General features: G+C 48.9%; 1 protein-coding gene across 7 annotated transcripts in view; it reads left to right on the forward strand.

The window, feature by feature from the left end:
- Window positions 1-19,378, forward strand: part of Zdhhc1 (zinc finger DHHC-type containing 1) — a 28,035-nt gene extending 8,657 nt beyond the window's left edge. For 2 of the 7 annotated variants that reach the window (XM_059264139.1, XM_059264140.1), the window contains exons 2-13: window positions 3,644-3,722; window positions 5,851-5,897; window positions 7,545-7,787; window positions 12,807-12,982; window positions 14,750-14,851; window positions 15,176-15,300; window positions 15,384-15,542; window positions 15,788-15,900; window positions 18,221-18,303; window positions 18,490-18,586; window positions 18,720-18,798; window positions 18,911-19,378. In XM_059264139.1, the coding sequence (XP_059120122.1) occupies window positions 7,545-7,787; window positions 12,807-12,982; window positions 14,750-14,851; window positions 15,176-15,300; window positions 15,384-15,542; window positions 15,788-15,900; window positions 18,221-18,303; window positions 18,490-18,586; window positions 18,720-18,798; window positions 18,911-19,194 (1,461 nt within the window). In that variant the 5' untranslated portion in view covers window positions 3,644-3,722; window positions 5,851-5,897 and the 3' untranslated portion in view covers window positions 19,195-19,378. Of the gene's footprint in view, window positions 1-3,643; window positions 3,723-5,850; window positions 5,898-6,224; window positions 6,375-7,544; window positions 7,788-12,806; window positions 12,983-14,749; window positions 14,852-15,175; window positions 15,301-15,383; window positions 15,543-15,787; window positions 15,901-18,220; window positions 18,304-18,489; window positions 18,587-18,719; window positions 18,799-18,910 lie in introns of all 7 variants that reach the window. The other 5 variants (XM_059264141.1, XM_059264142.1, XM_059264145.1 and 2 more) reach the window with 5 other exon arrangements.
- Window positions 19,379-19,614: the final 236 nt, after the last annotated feature.

The raw sequence follows: 19,614 nt of genomic DNA on the forward strand, positions 1-19,614 counted from the left end.
GCAATTTCTGAAATTCTTTCGAGAACAGACAAAAACAGCTGGCAGCCTGGACAGTCACCTAAAGTTTCCCAGCATCGCTGGGGCATCCAATTTGGCTACAGACCTAGAATATCTGACAGACCATTTTCAGAAGCAGGAATTCTGAAAGACCATCTTACCCTGTCTTGGCAGAGTTCAGTAGTCACTTTTCCCTGTGTCCTGCTTGTCCAGAAAGGACAGAGTTCATACTGTCAGCAGTTGAGGCAAGGGCAGTTCTTTGCCCAGCAGGCCATTATGGGCCAAGAAGAAGACAAACTTCCAAACAGAAATGTCTAGAGGCCCAACATTCTCTCAGGATCAGTTAGGTGCTGCCAGGAGCAATTGTGTCTCACGTCAACAGAATTCTAAGTTATCAAAACTTTTAAATGCCATATTCTCTAGGTCTATGAAGTGTTTGAAGATTACCTATCCATCTGACATATGTTTCTGTAAATCTGGACAACTTAACTAACATAACTATAGAAATGACAAGCATGGGTGACTATAGCTCTGTAGGTCTTCTCTACCTAAATAACCTAAGGACTAAGACTTCACATGAACAAGATAAACAGTCTGTAAGCAGATGTACTGTATAAGGACAATGACCTCAAAATTGTGGCAGTACACAAAATATCTTTTTTTTTTGTTTGTTTTTTTGTTTTTTGTTTTTTCGAGACAGGGTTTCTCTGTGTAGCTTTGCGCCTTTCCTGGATCTCGCTTTGTAGACCAGGCTGGCCGAACTCACAAAGATCCGCCTGCCTCTGCCTCCTGAGTGCTGGGACTAAAGGCGTGCGCCACCACCGCCTGGCTAGTACACAAAATATCTTAAACAGAGGTAGAAATGTCAGTGCAATATGACAACAATGTCCTTAATATGTATCAATATACAAAATATCCTAAACAGAGGTAGAACATACATACAGTATGACAAGTATAATATTACATTTGTATCAATATACAAAATATTTCAAACAGGAGTAGAAATATGTGTACAATACAACAAATATAGTTTTGTATTTATATCAATATACAAATTATCTTAAATAGGAATATAAGAATAGTTTACATTTGTATCAATATACAAGAATCAATATCAGTGTAAATTATCCAAGACTGATAGTTTGCTAAATCAGTTTGCTAGTAGATACAATAATCTACCTTAATATACTATACCTATCCATTTCCATTTTTCTTTTTCTAAAGGAGAATAATGAGTCTAAATTTTATTGTTCCACCCCAACCCTGTAACCATCCATCCATAACCCTGAGAAGAATGAAACCTTTAGGAGAGGGGCGACGTTTTCTTAGAACTGCTTCCTGCTGTTTAGGGGTGACGATATCTCTGTGGGGTCCTGTAAGAAAGCTTAAATAGTTAGATCTCAATAGGGTTAGCTCTAGAGTCTGCAGCCAGTCTCAGAGTAGTGGATAAGATTGTCTGAGATTCTGGCTAGAAGTGTAGTATGATGGACCATCTCATCTTACAACTGTTGTGAAGAGTTTTCAGTCCAAAGTTGACCATTGAGTAATGTTGTTAGGTACAATGACATCTTTCTGGATGAGTAGAGTCATTGTTGTGGGGCCCCATCTTCCTTCTAGAGACTTCAGAGATTGCTATTGGAAAGACTTATTTTCGCTGTGGAAAACTTGAACATTATTAATATCAAAATGGATTTACGTTGGATGGAGAAGGGATTCCCAGAAAACAAGGACAAGCGTGGAAAGAAATAGAATCTTGACAACAATGGTTCATAGATTATTGGTTTTCCTCTGTCTCACACCAGTTGGCTCTTGCGATATGAGACAGAATCTTCTAATTTTTCTTTTAGCAATATGCTTGGGTTTAGAGAAGGAGAGAGCCACATTCCAGCTCCAAAGCCAGCTTGATTTATAATGAATCAGGACCACAACTATTCTAGAGTTGAAGAGATATTGATGTTAGGCAGTGAGAAATTACCTTGTAAAGTATATTGGTACCAATATGTCCTTCCTTTATGTGGTAGACATCTAGGTGCTTATTTAGCATATCCTTTAAAGTTTGATTAGATCTTTCTATGACTGCTTGGCCTGTGGGATTGTGTGGTATACCTGTAACATGCTTTATATTGTAATAAGCAAAAACTGCCTCATTTTATTTGAGACATATGCTGGAGCATTGTCAGTCTTAATTTGTACAGGTATTCCAATGATGGCCGTAATGTCTAAGAGGTGTGTAATCACAGAATTGGCCTTTTCACTCCTCCAAGTAGTACACACGCACGCACGCACGCACGCACGCACGAAAACGTTTAAAAGAAAAAAGACTTCAAAACAGATCTGTGCTTTCAGAGTGCAGCTTTACAGGAGGCAGGGGAGGGTTATCTAGTTGGGATTTTGAAGATACTGGCTGTATGCTACCCATGCAAACATTTAAGTATATGTGGAGAACATGCTTAAGAATCCATATGGGACTGGAGTTGGTAAAATGCTTGTCTTGTGAGCATGAGGCCTGAGTTGGATCCCCAGAACCCCAGGCATGGTGGCTTGTGATTATAATCCCAGCACTGGGAAGGGAGAGCCAGGACTCACTGGCTAGCCAGCTTCATCTACTTGTTGAACTCCGGGCCAATGAGAGATCCTATCTCAAGCAGGGCGGGGAAGATAGACTGTGGCTGGAGAGATGGCTCAGTGGTTAAGAGCATTGGCTACTCTTCCAAAGGACCTGAGTTCAATTCCCAGCACCTACATGGTGGCTTACACCTGTAACTTAATTCCAGATAACCCATGTCTTCGTTTGGCCTCCATGGACATATATGTAGGCAGAATGCTCATAAATATAAAATAAATGCTTTTTTTAAAAAAGATTTATTTATTATGTATACAGAAGAGGGTGCCAAATCTCATTACAGATGGATGTGAGTCACCGTGTGGGTGCTGGGAATTGAACTCAGGACCTCTGGAAGAGCAGTCGGTGCTCTTAACCTCTGAGCCATCTCTCCAGCCCAATAAATGCTTTTTAAATTATTATTTTGCTTTTTCTGTGTATAGGTGTTTTGCTTACATGCATGTCTGTGTACCATGTGCATGCCTGGTGCCCCTGGAGTCCAGAAGAGGGTGTCAGATCCCCTGGAAGTGGCGATATGGCTCACTAGCTGCTCTTCTAGAGGATCCAGGCTCAGTTGGCAGCATCCACAAGGTGACTCGTATGGCTCTAGTTCCCCCATTTGCACAGGGTGACTCGTATGGCTCTAGTTCCCCCGTTTGAAAGGGTGGACTGTGGCAGGAGAGATGGTTCAGTGGCGAAGAGCACTTGGGTGCTTTGGTTCCCAGCACCCACACCAAATGTCTCCTAACTGCCTGCAACTCCAGTTCCAGGGGATCTGATGACCTCTCCTGGACTCTGGGAACCTGTACTCCTGTGCATGTGCACACACACACATGCTGTAAATAAACAAGCAAGTAAGCATCCAAGGGAGGATGACTAAGCAGTGATACCAAGGCTATCCTCCTGCCTCCACACTCATACCCAGGCACACCCACTCACATGTGCACTCACATAGACACGAACACGTAATACATATGGATATGTATACATACAGAAGAGTCTATTATGATGTGGAGTATTTCATGCTCAGTTTTTCCTTTGCAGCTGGGTGTGGTGGCACATGCCTGTAATCCCAATACTCAGAAGGAAGAGGCAGGTAGTCGAGACCAGCTATGGCTACATAGTAAGTAAGAGCTTGCCTCAAAACAACGTTTTTCTCTTTTCTTATTATTGATAGTTCTGAATGTTGGATTTTTTTTCTCCCTTAAAGGATCAAAAGGTATCAAAATATATGTCTATGGCCAGGCAGTGGTGGCACACACCTTTAATCCCAGCACTCGGGAGGCAGAGGCAGGTGGATCTCTGTGAGTTCAAGGCCAGCCTGGGCTACAGAGTGAGTTCTAGGACAGGCTCCAAAGCTACAGAGAAACTGTTGGCCAGGCATAGTGGCACACACCTTAAATCTCAGGGTTTGGGAGGGGCAGAAGTAGGCAAATCTTTGTGAGTTCAAAGCTTCAAAGCCAGCCTAATCTACACAGCAAGTTTCAGAACAGCCAGAACTACATAGAGAGACCTTGTCTTATAAAAAATTAAATAAAGGTATGATTGTGAGTAAAAAAATAAGTAAATAATTAAGAGTGAGAAATCAGATATTGGCCATTTCTCCATTGCATGTGTGAATTTCTTTTTGTGAGACATGGTCTCACTGTATATCCCTGGCTACCCTGGAACTCACCAGGTAGGCCAGACTGGCCTTGAACTCACAGAGGTCCATCTGCCTCTGCCTCCCCAGTGCTGGGATTAAAGGTGTGCACCACACCTCTCATGTATATGTATATTGAATATACAAAGATATAAAGTATTAATGCAAGTCAAAATATTCTGGTTAACACATTTTGGCAGTTCAGCTTTATAACAATTATGGATAAACCTACTAAATTCTGGGTAATAGTGTTTAGAATTAAAAATACAGATTTTTTTTCTGAGGGCAACTAAATGGTTTTCCTATCATTTTTATCATATGGTGGATTACAATCACTGTACTTTTCTGAGTTTTCCTGTGTGTGTGTGTGTGTGTGTGTGTGTGTGTGTGCATTGTGTCTGTGTGTGTGCATGTGCATGCATGTGTGCATCTGGGGACTAAATCTAGGGCTTCACATATGCTAGACAAGTCCTTTATCACTGAACTACACCTGCAGCCTGCAAGTCTGTGTTTTATTATGTCTGTTTTCTTGTTCCTGTGGCAACCTCAACCAGTCCTGTCAATTTGGACATAGACCTTGTAGGATCAGACACAGTAGCTGCAGCTAGGGATAGGAGATAGGAACAAACCAGAGATCTATTTGAGGTAATTACATTTGCCATGTAGTGAGCGTTTACTTGTAGGATTTGCCTATAGTATCACTGAGCTATGTATCTTAGTGGGCATCCCCACTTTTCAGAGGAGGAAATCTAGTCCTCTCAGCTAGTAAGTGCAAAGCCAAAAGCCAAACCTAGGCCTGTTTCTTCCAAAGCCAGGGATCTCCTATCCCATGTACTTCTTACCAAAGATTTGACCCAAGTCTGAAGAAAACTGAGGTCACTCCATTTAGCTTTGAGATGAGAACATCCAGAGATGACTTCACACACCGCCAAGCTTGGCCTTAGGAGGGCTGAGAGAAAATGGCTTTGAGTGAATGTCCAGTAGTCAGGGTGACAGCTAGTCGTCAGAGGACGTGGGGTAGAGGATCTGTCACTGAGTCACGCCATGGCCATGCGGAAGGGGTGAGAGAGGACTGAAGGCAGAGTAGAGTGGGCCACCTGGCCTTGTAATAGTTCAGTTCGAGAAAGTCACAGAAAACCACGCTGATTGAGTCGATTAAGAGTGGAAGAGCCCTTTCCTTTGGCCAGCAACCAAGAGTGGTTCACGCTTCAAAGTCTCTTGGTGCTGAAGCTCAGGGTGCAGTGATTTTAAAGGCAAAACCCACAATGTTAGGTAGGGGTCAGAGTAACCTTGCAACATTTGTTTAGGCAGAACACAGTGGTTTCTTCAGACACAACACAACAATTAATTTGACTTATACTTTTGATTATTTTAGTTTAAGTTTGTATAAACATTAGTTATTTTGGTTAATACATCTGGACTGTGGCCAGGGTCATGGAAACCCCAAGTGTATTGCCAAGGCAGATGTGACTGTTGGGGGTAGACGGCTGAGAACTGTCTAAGCAGCCACAAAATGGAGTCAGACAAAATGGTGTTACCGTAGTCACTGCAGCCTTGGTTGGCCAGGATCATACATCATTTACCTTACACATATTTGCTTTGATTTCAGATGTTTTCAAGTCCTCGAGCAGTCACTGAGCATCTCCTATATACAAGGTATAACGCCTGGTCCTTGCGGGAGGGGACATGGGGACCAGAGGTGAATGAATTACAGCATGTTCACTGTTTTTGAGGGGTGCTAGTGTAGCAAAGTGGGGATGGCAGAGTACTCCAAATTGCGGTCCTAGTCCCAGTCAGGACTCAGCACAGGGCCTCTGACTCTGCTTGGACCCCATGGAAATCTTGCTGTATCGGGATGCTTGTGGTGGGCGGGGATGATCCAGTTACATTGGTGGTCCATGAAGTCAGTTGCTCCAGGTAGATGTGCTGAGGTGCTGAGGTGCCTTCTTTGGCTCAGTCAGTTTATTCTCTACTTGTGCACAGCTGCAATGACAGTACCTGACAGAAAGTACCCAAGGAAGCAGACTTCTGTCTCATTGTTTCCGAGGGTTCCAGCCCACCGTGGTAGAGTAGTTCTTTTCATGGAAGCTGTTTACATCATAGCAGACCAGGCAGTAGAGAGCAAGGAAGGAGGTAGGCAGGGGTACATCCCTAAACCCATCCCCAGTGACCCATTTCCCTTAATTAGGTCCTACCTCCCAGAGTTTCCAGAAGCTTCCCCAAAACAGCACCTCTAGCTAGGAGTCAATGTGAGGGAAACTGCAGATTCAAACCACATTGGAGATTGCTGCCCTGTGGTATGGGCTCCTGAAAGGTGTGTGCCTGGGTTCTGTGCTAGCTCCTGGCCTTCCCACCAAGAGCTCAGAACTGGCCTGTTTCCCCAGGTGTGACGTTGTCTGCTTGGGTTGTCAGCCCAGCAGATACTGATGGGCAGGGCTCTTCCTTCTGTAAGCACAAGCTGGTCCTACTGTCCTTACTGCCCTGGTCAGCAACTGGGCTGTAGCAAGTAGGCCAGTGTAGGGGGTTGCTGCCATCTGGTGGTCTGGCTCTGGCCAAGGCTTGACCTTTCTTGGAGTTCTCTCAGTAACCTTTACCCTTCTGGGAAATCTATACACCAGGCCCAGGTTGACTGGGAGAAACATGGTCATTTATTCTGCTAGAAGGAATCAAAGAAGAATCCTCCCTTCTCTTGTGTGCGAGTTCATCCTCAGCCAAGAAACCATAGAGAACCCCTCTGAAGCACAGAGGAGAAGTTCTTGGTCCCTGATCCTAAAGAGATTATGTGTCTGCTAAGCAGCTGAGGCCAGATCTCCTTTCTGAACACCCCCACTGCCTGTTTCCCTCAGCAAAGGACGGGGGGGGGGGGGCTCTCTCTGACACTTGATTTGGATCTCAGGACGGAGGTGACTAATCCTAACAGAATCAGCATGTGTTCTCATTGTTCTGGCCCCAGCCTGATATTGTTACCAGATGAGAACATGTCTTATTGAGTTTCACTCTTATGGCTGTGGAGACAGAGCACTTTGAGTAATGGGCAGCCACACTGTGTCCCGAATAACTCTGGACCCTCCTCCCTTGTCCTGGCCAGGCTGGGGTCAGAGTCTGTTCTTGAGTTTTAGGACAGTACTTTATTACCACTCCACCCCCAACTGCATATGTCTATTAGGCTAGGACCCCGGGTTCCCTGCAGAATGTACAGCCCCTGCTGGTCCCTACCCTCCTGCTCAATCCTGGCTCCAGCCAGGGCCCTGTGTTCCCACTGGGCCTTTCTGGGCTTAATGCTCTCTACTCTTCCCTCTGGAGATGAACATCTGTAACAAACCCTCCAACAAGACGGCCCCTGAGAAGAGTGTGTGGACAGCGCCTTCCCAGGACAGTGGCCCTTCCCCAGAACTGCAGGGCCAGCGGTCTCGACGGAATGGATGGAGCTGGCCCCCTCACCCACTCCAGATCGTGGCCTGGCTGCTCTACCTCTTCTTCGCAGTGATTGGCTTTGGGGTTCTGGTTCCCCTCCTGCCTCACCCCTGGGTGCCTGCTGGCTATGCTGTATCCTTGGACTATATGGGACTGGAAAAGTTTGGGAGATGGATAGAGAGAAGGCAGAAGCCTGAAGCTGGGCTCAGGGTCTTAGGGAGCACATGGTGGTGTAGAGTAGGGTTGACCCTTCCTCTGATAAAAGTGAGTGGACAGCCCTAAAGTTCTTCAGAACCCATAAATGCCAGAGAAGATCTGACAAAGATTCCTAAAGCATCTTCAGACTGATTGTGCCTGAGCTAAAGAAAGGGCAAATCGGGATGGGGATATAGCTCGGTAGGTAGGGTGCTTGCCCGGCATGTGCAAAGTCCTGGGTTCGATCTTCATTTGGAACAGCAAGTTAGGGAGCGATTATTTCCCTTGTGAAGGAATTTGTCACGGTATAGTTTTCCCACATAGTAAGTTGCTTGGTACATTTAAAATGTGGTTTTATTTATAGACATTATTTTGCTATGCCTAGGAATATTTGCAGACTTACTGATATTAGGATGATGTTTATGCCAAAAGGTGACATAGAAATGCCCTGCAAACTCCTGGGAACAGTGACAAACACTAACTTGGTTGAGCCTTATGGTCTGGCTGTCCTAGCCCTGGTCACAGCCCCCAAGGACAGCAGACATGGCTTCAGGGCTGGGTGTAGGGTGCATAGGCCTCTGTGTGCCCCTCTTCAGAGAGTTCCTCTTCCTGTCTGCTGGCACCAGCCTCCTGAAGAGGATTTCTGAGAGAGGGGGGTAGGGATAAGCTGGAGAGCACATGCCAGCAGGACTTGGTCTCAGCTCAGCCCCCTCTGGGCTGTGCTCATCAGAGCAGCTGCTCCAGATCTCTGGTCCACAGGAGGGGTTCTGTTTGCTTCTGAGGGCTAGCTTGAGAGTGAGGACTTACTAGGAAGTGTGTGAACATAAAGGCGCTGGCTACTAATGGAAGTGTGCTTTCCTGGGGGACCCTGGAGCCCTGGGCTGCTGAGTGCCAAAGGCAGTGGAGTAGAGGACGTCTGGAGAAGACTGACATCCTCAGTGTCACTGGGGCTTCCTGGTTCACAGGAGCCCAAGGCCAGATCAACAGCTGGGTGAGTGAATAGGAAATGACGTTCTTAAGATGACCATGGGCCTTGGTGTGGTTAGGTGGAGTACTTCATGGGACATTCTCCTGCGGTCTGAAATAGCTCCATCCCTGACTCGGGGTTACCCAGGCACCCTATAGGCACCTGGCTCGGAGTGAGGAGGATCAGAGCAAGTAACAGTAAACAAAAGTGGCGTTTATTAAGCACTTACATGTGCTGCACACTTGGCAGGGATGTTCTTCTCTGGTCCTTACGATGATCCTGTAAGGAAGGTATTTCCCCACTAATGAAGTGTGTTGGTTACGTTTCTGTTGCTGCGATGAAATACTATGACCAAAAGCAAGTGATAGAAGAAAGAGTCTGTTCTAGCTTACGGTTCCAGAGGGTTGACAATGTTCATAATGTGGGAAAGGCGTGGCAGGAGGCAGGAAGCTAGCTGAGCACATCTCAAGTGCACACAGGAAGAGAGAGTGAGCAGGAAGCAGATCCAGGCTGTGAACTCTCAAACCCTGCCCCCCAATGTTGTGCTTCTCCAGCAAGGCTGCACCTCATAAAGGTTCTATAACCTCTGCAACAGTGCCACCAGTTGGTGACCAAGTGTTTAAATACATGAATGTATGGGGGACATGTCTCATTCAAGACCATTATATTAAAGAAGAGGCTCGGACAGGATAGTGACTTTTTCAGATCACACAGCTAGTACCCAGTGAGGCTACTCAGACTCAGCAACTGGAATGATTTGAGGCTTTGAATTACTTCATATTCTCTCTATGTTCTTTGAGCCACATGGAAGCTCCCAGAGCCACCTAGTCTGGCAGCCTGACCAAGGCTATATGGTCATCAAAATCTGCTTCCATTAACGCAAGCTCTCAGGGCCTCTGAGGAATGAAGTGGGTACCAGGTCCCCACTGTGGGCCCACGATGGGCCTGAGCTCCAGGGATACAGAGGTGAGCTTTGGGTGCTTAGGGGCCAGGGGGAGGGGAGATTGGTAGGTCGGACACAGTGGTCACACTCCAGGTAAATGTTGGGAAGTGGCTCGGATGGCAGACTGGGAGCAGAAAATGCCATCATCTAGAGCAGCCTGGCCACACCTAGCAGCACATCTGCTGCTCAGCCACTCCTCCCTGCCTCATTCACATGCTTGCTCGCTCGTTCAGCTGGCTCCCCTTTCCTCCACTGCTGATAGGCAGTTAGTCATCAGGACTGGGGAGTTTACCTCTTTCCTCTTTCCCACCCTTCCTTCCCACTGCTCCCTGCCTCTCTAACCTAGATGGCTGTTTAAGTTCAAGTCAGTCTCCCTGTGCATTCCTACTCCTGGCTACCTGCAGCTGCAGCCTGAGTGCTCTGAACTCTCTCACACATACATACACTGCCTCTGCTTCTCCCTCCCTCCCTCCCTCCCTCCCTCCCTCCCTCCCTCCCTCCCTCCCTCCCTTTCTCCTGGCCATCTTTATCCTTCAGCCAGGGTACTCTTACACACACACACACACACACACACACACACACACACACACACACACTCACACACACACACACACACACACTATCTGATAATGTCACACACACACTCATACACACACAAACACACACACACACACACACACACACACACACACACACACACACACACACACTATCTGATAATGTTTCACCAGCTCAAAATCTAGCAGCTTCTTCCTCCTTTAAGAAATGAGGCTTGGGGGCTGGAGAGATGGCTCAGAGGTTAAGAGCACAGACCTCTTCCAGAGGTCCTGGGTTCAATTCTCAGCAACCACATGGTGACTCACCACCATCTGTAATGAGATCTGGTGCCCTCTTCTGGCCTGCAGGGATACATGCAGGCAGGACACTGTATACATAATAAATAAATCTTGAAAACAAAAACCAAAAAAACGAGGCTCAAGATTCTCATTAGTCTTCTATGGCTTTCTGAATGTGAGGTCTGCCTGTTCAGCTTCCTTTTATTTTCCCTATTTTGACAACAGTAATCTCTTCCTAGAAGCCCTTGCCTCACCAACTGAGTCAGAGGTCAAGAGCTGGCAGCCCAATGAGCAAGTCTGGTTGGCAAACTGTGTAAAATTGTAGGATGATGAATATCAAAAATGCACAGGTCTTCTACATGTTTTGAAAATTATTTATTTCTTTTAATGTTTAAACACTGAGAGATCTCACCCTGGAACACAGGAAGCCTAGATTATTATTAGTTTTGTTTTTATTTTATTTTTCCCCTGAGACAGATTTCTCTGTGTAGCACTGGCTGTCTTGGAACTCGCTCTGTAGCCCAGGCTGGCCTTGAACTCACAGAGATCCGTCTGCCTCTGCCTCCTGAGTGCTGGGATCAAAGGTGTGCACCACCATCTGGCAAGCCTAGTTTTTTTTTTTTTTTTTTTTTTTTTTTTTAATTCCTTTGAAAGCTCAGAATTTGGCAGCATGGAGGAATTTAAACCCCATTCTTATATGGCAATCATGAGCTGGGACAATACTTCAGCCACCCTTGTATGGTTGACACTCATGCATGGTTCGGGTATCAGCCTAGTCCTTTTTTTCCCCTCTGTCTTGCCTTCCAAGGCCCTGTTACACATTCTTTTCCACATCTCAGCTACGAGGACACTTCTTCCGAGAAGTCTCCCTATCTGTCCGACTAGATAAAGTCGTCAGTTATAAACTGATGGAACTGACCTGTTATTTGATCAGTATCTGTGCTTTCCATCATGAAGCTTCTTAGGGCTCAGGACCAACTCTTCCCATATTCCTTCGTGCCCGGGGCAAAGGGAAGAACTGTGTAAATGTTGAGTGAATGAAATGGTAGAGAAAGCTCGAAGAAGGCAGGACGCTAAATGTTTGCCCACAGTGAGCCTCTAGAGTTGGGAGGAACCAGATCAAGGCGAGCTTTGGCCCTGGGCTAAGGCATGAAATTCAACTAGAGAGCCATTTGGAGCCACTGTAGGCCTTAATGCAGGGAAGAGCTTAGGTGTAGGCTTTTGAAAGCTCACTCCTGGAACACAGGAAGGGTAGGCAGGTTCTGGAGAAGAGTGTGAGGTTCTCCAGTAACCCAGGCAAGAGGTGAAGAGTTAACTCATAGCATTGACCATAAGGATAGAGAGCTCAGTGTTAAGCACAGATTCGGCTCTTTCAGCTGTGGTATAGCACATTCTGAGTGAGAGTAAGAGGGCTGTTGGACAGCTGCATAAAGGATGAATAATGGTTAGATCCTGAGTGATGGAGGGATGGTACCTGCCTGGCTAGTAGGAGGACAAAGAATGCTCATGGTTGAGTAGGTAGAGGGAAGAAAAGAACTATCTGCCTGGGCGGAACCTATTGGTGAGCTTGTGTGTAGACGTCGCAGCCAGTCGGCAGCATACTCATTTCCTGTATTTGGCTCAGCAAAGTCATGGGAAAGCCTCATTTTAGTTCCAGGAGTTAGCTACACTGTCCTGGTTGGCACTGAACACGTAAAGCTATCCCAGACACTCAGCTTAGGGTGCCAAGTACCAGGACTTGAGGTGGGGGAGGCAGCAATTAGATTAGTCCTGTCTGAAAGTGGTTCTCCATCTGGCCCTAGCTATTGAGAGGGGGTAGCTGCTTCCATCTCGGAAGTTGCTTCCTGTGAAAGCAAGGAAAACAAGCTCAGAATTTCAGCTTAGGTCTCTGACCTTAGGGGATGATGTCTCTTTCACCCTCTGAAACTGGCTTGTACCAGGCCTGAAATGGTAAGCCTAGGCCCTGTGGCTAGACCCCTTGGAGACAGTAGCAAGTAGTACTGGCCTTGGGCTCCATTGTCATATGACCCTATTAGGTTGAGGGTTTAGGGGTCTGATGAAGAAATTTGGTAAGGGGCAGGAGAACATAGTACAGGCAGAGTCTCGGTATAAAGGAAACCTGCATGGACAGGGTGAGTCCTCTGTCCAAGAAAGTGGGTGGGGCTCTTGGTTTGCAGAGTACGGACTGAGTCTTTAACCTGCTGGGCTAGTGCATGGGTGCCATCTTTGCTGGCCACCTTGTGGTGCACCTGACTGCTGTCTCCATCGATCCAGCAGATGCCAATGTGCGGGACAAGAGCTATTCTGGGCCCCTGCCTATCTTCAACCGCAGCCAGCATGCACATGTCATTGAAGACCTGCACTGCAACCTGTGCGACGTGGATGTGTGAGTGCATGAGTGTGAGTGAATGTGGGCCATGCCTGTGCCTGGAGGATCACCAGTTACCTTCAGGGTAAATAGGGTCATGCTAGGCTTCACGGTTATGCCTCTGAACACTTGTTCTTTCCATAGTTAAGAGTTGTGGTGGAGGGTGGGTATGATGGCGCACACTTTTAATCCCAGCACTTAGAAGGAGGCAAGAGGCAGGCAGATCTCTGTAAGTTCAGGCCAGCCTGATCTACATAGTGAGTTCCAGGACAGTCAGGGCTATACAGTGAGACCCTGTCTCAAAAAACAAAACAAAAAGAGTCTTAGTAGAGCTGGGCATGGTGGTGCATACCTGTAATCCCAGCAATTGGGAGGCTGAGGCAGGAGGATTTCAGTGAGCTTGAGAGTAGCCAGGACTACATAGTAAGTCATAGATTCAAACAAACAAACAAACAAACAAACACAACAGAAAGTCTTGGCAGAGTGATCTGCGCGTGATTAGAAAAAAGGATGGGGAAGAGCATTTCCTAGAGCAAGACCAGGAGGCCTTTGGCAGCACCACAATCATTTCTAAACGACTAACTCTACCAGTGACGTCTTTGTCTCTTAAAAGCACCCAGATAGGGGCAAGAGGGGAGTTAAGGCTTTTATGTTCTGTGCTAAGTACTATGTTCTTTAACAAAAGAGCCAGGACCTTCTGCTCAGAAAGCTGGGAGGTGTCCTGAAGTCACTAAGATACTGAGCAGCAGAGTCAAGGCCACATTAGCTGTGTAACCCTCCCACCCCCCTAACCCCCACCCCCAGCACCTTTACTCAGTTACCCATGAGGGGTCTGAGGCCAGAGAGGCCAAGTGGCTTGCTTCATGTCCTACTGCTGTTGAGGAGAGTAGACAATGTGGAACACCCATTCTCCTCCTTTGGCAAATCACAGTACCTCTCTAGGACTCTTCCCTACATTACTGGAGCTTCGAAATCTCCAGACTCAGGCATGGTTTGACTGATAGAGTGTGGCTCCACACTTGGAATCTGGAGGCCTACAGTAGCCTGTTGTGGAAGTGTCTGTCTGCAGGAACCAGAGGCCTGATGTCATTCCCTAAGCAGCAGCTAGCACATGTTCTGAGTGGCTCTGGCAGTTGATTTCCATGAGTGATGGAGGGAGATCATGTGCTCCTCTCCCATACTCATTTGGGTCTTCCGTGATGCCTCGGGGGAGACCCCACTTGTAGCCTAATGTGGCCATCTCTCACGTGTTCCTTGCCCATGAGCTTCCTTAGTGCCCCTCGTTGACCGTGAACACCTCTCCTTTTGGCTCCTTTACAGTTAGCCCACACAGGCCTTCTGGAAGAGTGCCAGAAAAATTCCCGTAGGATGGCAAGGAAAGTGACCCCAAAATGGAGCTGTTAGAAGTGCAATTAAGGCACCAGTTGGGCAGCTATGCATTCTGCCTCAGGTCCCACACCTGCATCTTGTGTGTGGTCTGGCACAGAGGTCCTTGCTTGGAAAGAACGCCTCTTTTTCCTTCTCATGTGAACTTTACGTAGGTGTGTAGTTTAAGAGTAGGACCCCACAAAGCATCCCCTTCCCTGTACTGTCTGCTTCTCAGAACCTTCTCCAGGGGTCCTACCCCGTGTTTCCGCCAGAGGGCGCGTGTGCTCCTCACTCAGTGATCCCGGAGGGGCGGAGGTGCTTGTGGGTAATTAGGAACCAGGCCTGACTCAGGTCGCTACACCTGCCAAGGTGGGATGGGCTGGCCGACCGCGAGGTGCCTCCCCTAACCCTCCGCAGGAGTGCGCGATCCAAACACTGCAGCGCCTGTAACAAGTGCGTATGCGGCTTCGACCATCATTGCAAATGGCTCAACAACTGCGTGGGCGAGAGGAACTACCGGTGAGAGTCATCTGGGGTCTGGGGATTCAGGTCGTCAGAGTCTGGGCTCTACTGAAGACTGCTTGTAACGCAGTACACATTGTGGGTAGGGATGTGTGCATGCTGGGAAGGCGATATTTGGGTTGGATGAGGGTGGGTTGGAGTCTTCCATCCTATTGGTCCAGACAAAGATGGGGAGCCTGATAACTGGTTGCCTGTCTTCAGGCTCTATGACTTTGACTTCTGAGTAGTTGGGGCTTTGAGGTCAGGAGCCTGGCTTCTGGGCTTCTGGCCCTTACCAGGCTGGAGCTCCTGAGTGCTGACCAGTGCCCATGGCTGGGCCAGGCTCTTTCTACACAGTGTGGCATCTGCTTTATTGGGTGTTCTGCTCCTGGTGCTGGTGGCCACATATGTCTTCGTGGAGTTCTTTGTCAACCCCATGCGGCTTCGTACCAACCAACACTTTGAAGGTCGGTGTGGGTTCTTGACACAGACATCTTTTAATCAATGCACCCCGACCCCTGGCTAAGCACAGACTGCCTATGCCTTGCAGTCTTGAAGAATCACACAGATGTGTGGTTTGTGTTCTTGCCTGCTGCCCCTGTGGAGACCCAGGCTCCTGCCATCCTGGCCCTGGCTGCCCTACTCATCCTTCTAGGCCTGCTTTCTACAGCCCTGCTTGGCCACCTGCTCTGCTTCCACATTTATTTAAGTAAGTGCCTCCTCCGAGCTTGCATTGAAGGGGATAGAGTCTTGACTGCAGGGAGGTGCCTTTTGGGGCTGTAGAGCCTTGAAGTCATGAACCTTACCAGTGTTGGTTCTTTGTGGTAGGCCTGGTTTTGCTCCACTGCTTAGTATATATGCGGATAGGGATTTGAACCTAGTGCTGGCAGCCCTCCTTCCTGAGTTCCAGGGTCATTTGTCCACTACTGACTCCTCTCTTCCCACACCCACCAGTGTGGCACAAGCTTACCACCTATGAGTACATCGTACAGCACCGTCCAGCTCAGGAAGCAAAGGAGACCCACAAGGAGCTTGAATCATGCCCCCGCAAGATGCGGCCCATACAGGTATAGAGGTGGTCCAGAGGCCTGGACTGAGTGTGTGTGTGTGTGTGTGTGTGTGTGTGTGTGTGTGTGTGTGGTGGGGAGTGGGCTGTAGAGGAAGCCGACCACTGGTGGTTAACCGGCAGTTAGGCTGTAATCATCATCTCCCTTCATCTATACTCTTGACTTCTTAGATCTACCCTATTTTAGTTTTAGAACAGGGGCAACTGTTAACAGTCTGTGTTAGAGATGGGCACATGAAAGTCCAGAAAGGTTAAACAGAAGCCTGGTCTGGGAAGAGTTAAGGTCTCCACACACCGAGAACAAAGCAGGAACCCTGCAATCTAGGCTCTGGCCTGGCCTGGCCAGCCCAGCTGCTGACCAGCCTATCTCCATTCCCACGCCCCCTGGTTTCCTGAGGTCAGCAGCTGGGGATGGAGGTGGTCCAGTCCTCAAAGCCCCTAGGGACTGTAAAGGCAGGGGGCCCAGGCAGGCTTTGCTGGGAAGGCTGAGCCCTGGATCCCAAATCCTCATGGCAACTGGATACAAACACAGGCTAGTGGGCGGGTTGGAAAAGGACCCTGCCTCTCCTTTTCTCATCTCCAGGGCTTGAACCCTGCCTGTGGGCCAGGCTGAGGAGTGCTGGCAACTGGTAGAGAACCCCATCACACTATCTATCACCTACCTGCCCTGGTGCTGGGCTCTGAACTGTGCAGACAGTGGCAGCCATCCTAGAGTATCAGTAGAGTAAGTGGGCAAGACTTACTCTGGGGTGCCCAGACTCCAGAGCCTGTACCTTTTGGGTCCAGTTGTGGCAACAGCAAAGACGTTTAATCCAATTCTGTTTGTCTACAGCTAACTTGAGGGCAAACCTACTCTGTAGGAGCCAGGTGCTTGTTCCCTTTTACAGAAGGGAGAACACTATGGCTGAGAGGTTCCAAAGTACCGTTCAGGAATGTGCAAATGTTTGAAGGTTTCTGAGGAAGGAACCTGAGGATCAGTTCTGAGGAGAGGAGGGAGGTCTGAGTGGGCTCCTCCTGGTGATATTCACAGACTTTCTTTTAGCTGGTTGGGGCCTGACTTCTAGCCTATCCTGGAGACTAGGGGATCCAAAGCAGCCTTTGTCCCCCTCTGCTGGGTGCTGTGGGGTGTTGAGTTCCTACTAAAGGAGGAGAAAGGTGTGAGGAAAATGACCTTAAGGCTCTGGTACCTGGGACTAGCTTCTGACCCCTGTGTGCTCTGTGTGGGCAGGTATCCCCATATCCTCCCCAACGGGTCATCCTGGGCAAAGTTTGAGCCTGGGGCTCATCTGCAGCCTCAGCCTTTGCAGCTGTGCAGTCAGCCAGTGGTGGCTAGTCCCTAAAACTCTCAGGGACCCAGCAGGCAGCCTCCCCACCCCCACCCAGCAGGAATTTGGGAGGGGCCCCTCTCTAGAGCCGTTGCCCCCAAAACATAGGCTTGTTTTAGAGACGGCTTTCTGTTACAGTGTCGTCTTTGCCTTAGTCAGGACGCCTCTGTCGCCATGGAAACGACTGCCTAGTAGGCGACAGCTGTCTGGGTGCTCCCTCCAGCTCACTGGCCCCGCCCTTTGCCCTCTGCCCCACGCCCTTCCTGAGCTAGCTTTTCCCGGTCTTTTATTTCTTCACCTGCAGTTCTCTCTGCAAAGCCGGAGGGAGGCATCTGGCATGCCGTGGTGCCGGCCTAGCCACTCCCAGCCCTTTGATTCAAGGTTACTTGTACTGCCATGTACATGTCTCTTTATATGGACCAAGATTCAGGGCTGTAGTACTATTTCTTCACCTGTGCCCTTCCCTTTGGGGAATTGAGACAACAAGAATTGCACCCACATCCTCCTTCCCAGCAGCCAGAATGACCCCTTAGTGTTCACAGCCTGGAGCACACAAACTGCTGGCCTGGGAAGAGCTTTGTGGTCTCCTGGCCACTGAACAAGTTAGCTAGTGGCTGGAGCCAGCCCTAAGAAGGAGCCGGGAGCAGGTGAGGGCCATTCTTGAGTGTTGTGTCCCTAAGAACCTCTTGGCTGTGCTCCCCCAGTCTGGGCCTACTGGACCTAAAGGCCTTCAGCCTTCCTCAAGTAGAGTAGCTGGAGTCTGACTAGATGAAGTGAGTCTTTGTGGTGAGGTAAGATCTAGAAATGAGTGTTTGAAACCTTGCCCTGCAGAAGGGCTTTCCCAGCACATCTGAGAACCAGGAAGACAGCCCTAGACCCCTTAGAACATGAGGCCACCAAGCTTCTAGAGAGGTCAGTGACAAGGTGTGTCCAGGGCTTAAGAGGCTGTGGATTCAGACATAGCCTCTCAGCATTCCTGACCCCCTCTTTCCCGAGGAGATGGAGTTTTACATGAGGACCTTCAGCCATGTGCGTCCAGAGCCCTCTGGCCAGGCCAGGCCAGCAGCATTAAATGCCAAGTAAGTGCCACCTGGCTATCCCCATGGGAGGTGGGAGAAGGGAGGTAGGTCAAAACATGGGTCTGGGTCTAGCTCAGCAAAGTCTTGGATGGGTCAGTGTCTCTCTGTCCTGCTAGGAAGGGAACCTCTAGCAGGGAGGCACTCTGGGGGCAGCATCTAGAGCTTGCTCTCTGGCTTTTACCTCAGTCCTTCCCAGTTTCTTGCCACCCAAGGCCAAGTGGAACCACCACTGCCCTCCTCCTCCTCAGACACACTGGCTCTGCCTCCACGGATCCAACCCCAGGTAGGAGGGACTGGGTTTGGACCTCGCCCAAGAAGAGGGAGATGGAAAAGAAGCCTCCACTCTGATGAGTACCTCTGCTGCTTTTGGCAAAGTGGGTCTGGGGAGGTGGCCCACATTCCCTCTGTCTTTGCAGAAAAAGAGGAAGCGGCGTGTGTATAGATTGCCGAGGTCTGGGATCTTGGACCAGGAGCTCCCGCTGCCCAGGTTACGGGGTGAGCACCAAACACCTCTGCTTGGATCCTATTGGGTTAGTTCGAGGGAGGGAAAAGTTTTAAAGCCATGGCTGCAGCCCTTGTCTCAACCAAAATTCCTCTCATTGTGCAGAGACTGGGACCCCTGGCCGCCACTCCAGCTCTTCATCGGATTCCACCAATGCCAGTCCGGTGCATGCGGCTGGCTCTGCAGGCGCTTACTACTCAGCATCAGCCGAGTCCATGGAAGAGATTCCAGTGGCCCAGACACGCCTGGGCAGTGCTGCGCTGGGCGCCCCAGGAGCCAGGGGCCGAGAGTCCGGGCTGGCAGTACAGGCACGCTCGCCGGCCGTTTTTGTGAGCCCGAGCAGCGGCGAGCCCGGGACACCTGGCGGCGGTGAAGATGGCCTGCCTTAGTGCGAACTAGAGGCAGGAGGGCCGTGTAGGAACGGCCGGCCCGACTCTATGCAACACCCCATCTTCGCCGCACCGAGTGCATTTTAGGGGCCTCAAGGCCGGCGGGATCGGCCTCCCTTGCCCAAGACTCAGCAATATCCGCTCCACCAGCCCTGATGCTCCAATAAACTTTTTTATGCTTTTGCGGGCTTAGTGCTTACTTTCATTATGGAAAGAGCCGTGGGTCTTCTGGGGTGGGTTAGGAAAGGTTGTGGAAGGCTCCGAGGAAAGGATTTTTGTTTTTAATGTTGGGGATCAAACATGGGATCTTGTTCATGTTCCCTCCCCTCCGTTCCTCCTCCTATTTCCTTTGTAGCCCAGGCTTGCCTCGGCATTTTGAACGTACTGCTTCAGTGTCCTAAATACCCAGATTGCTGGCGT

This window comes from Peromyscus eremicus, chromosome 5 (assembly GCF_949786415.1).
Source record: "Peromyscus eremicus chromosome 5, PerEre_H2_v1, whole genome shotgun sequence".
In the NCBI taxonomy this organism is placed as follows: Eukaryota; Metazoa; Chordata; class Mammalia; order Rodentia; family Cricetidae; genus Peromyscus; species Peromyscus eremicus.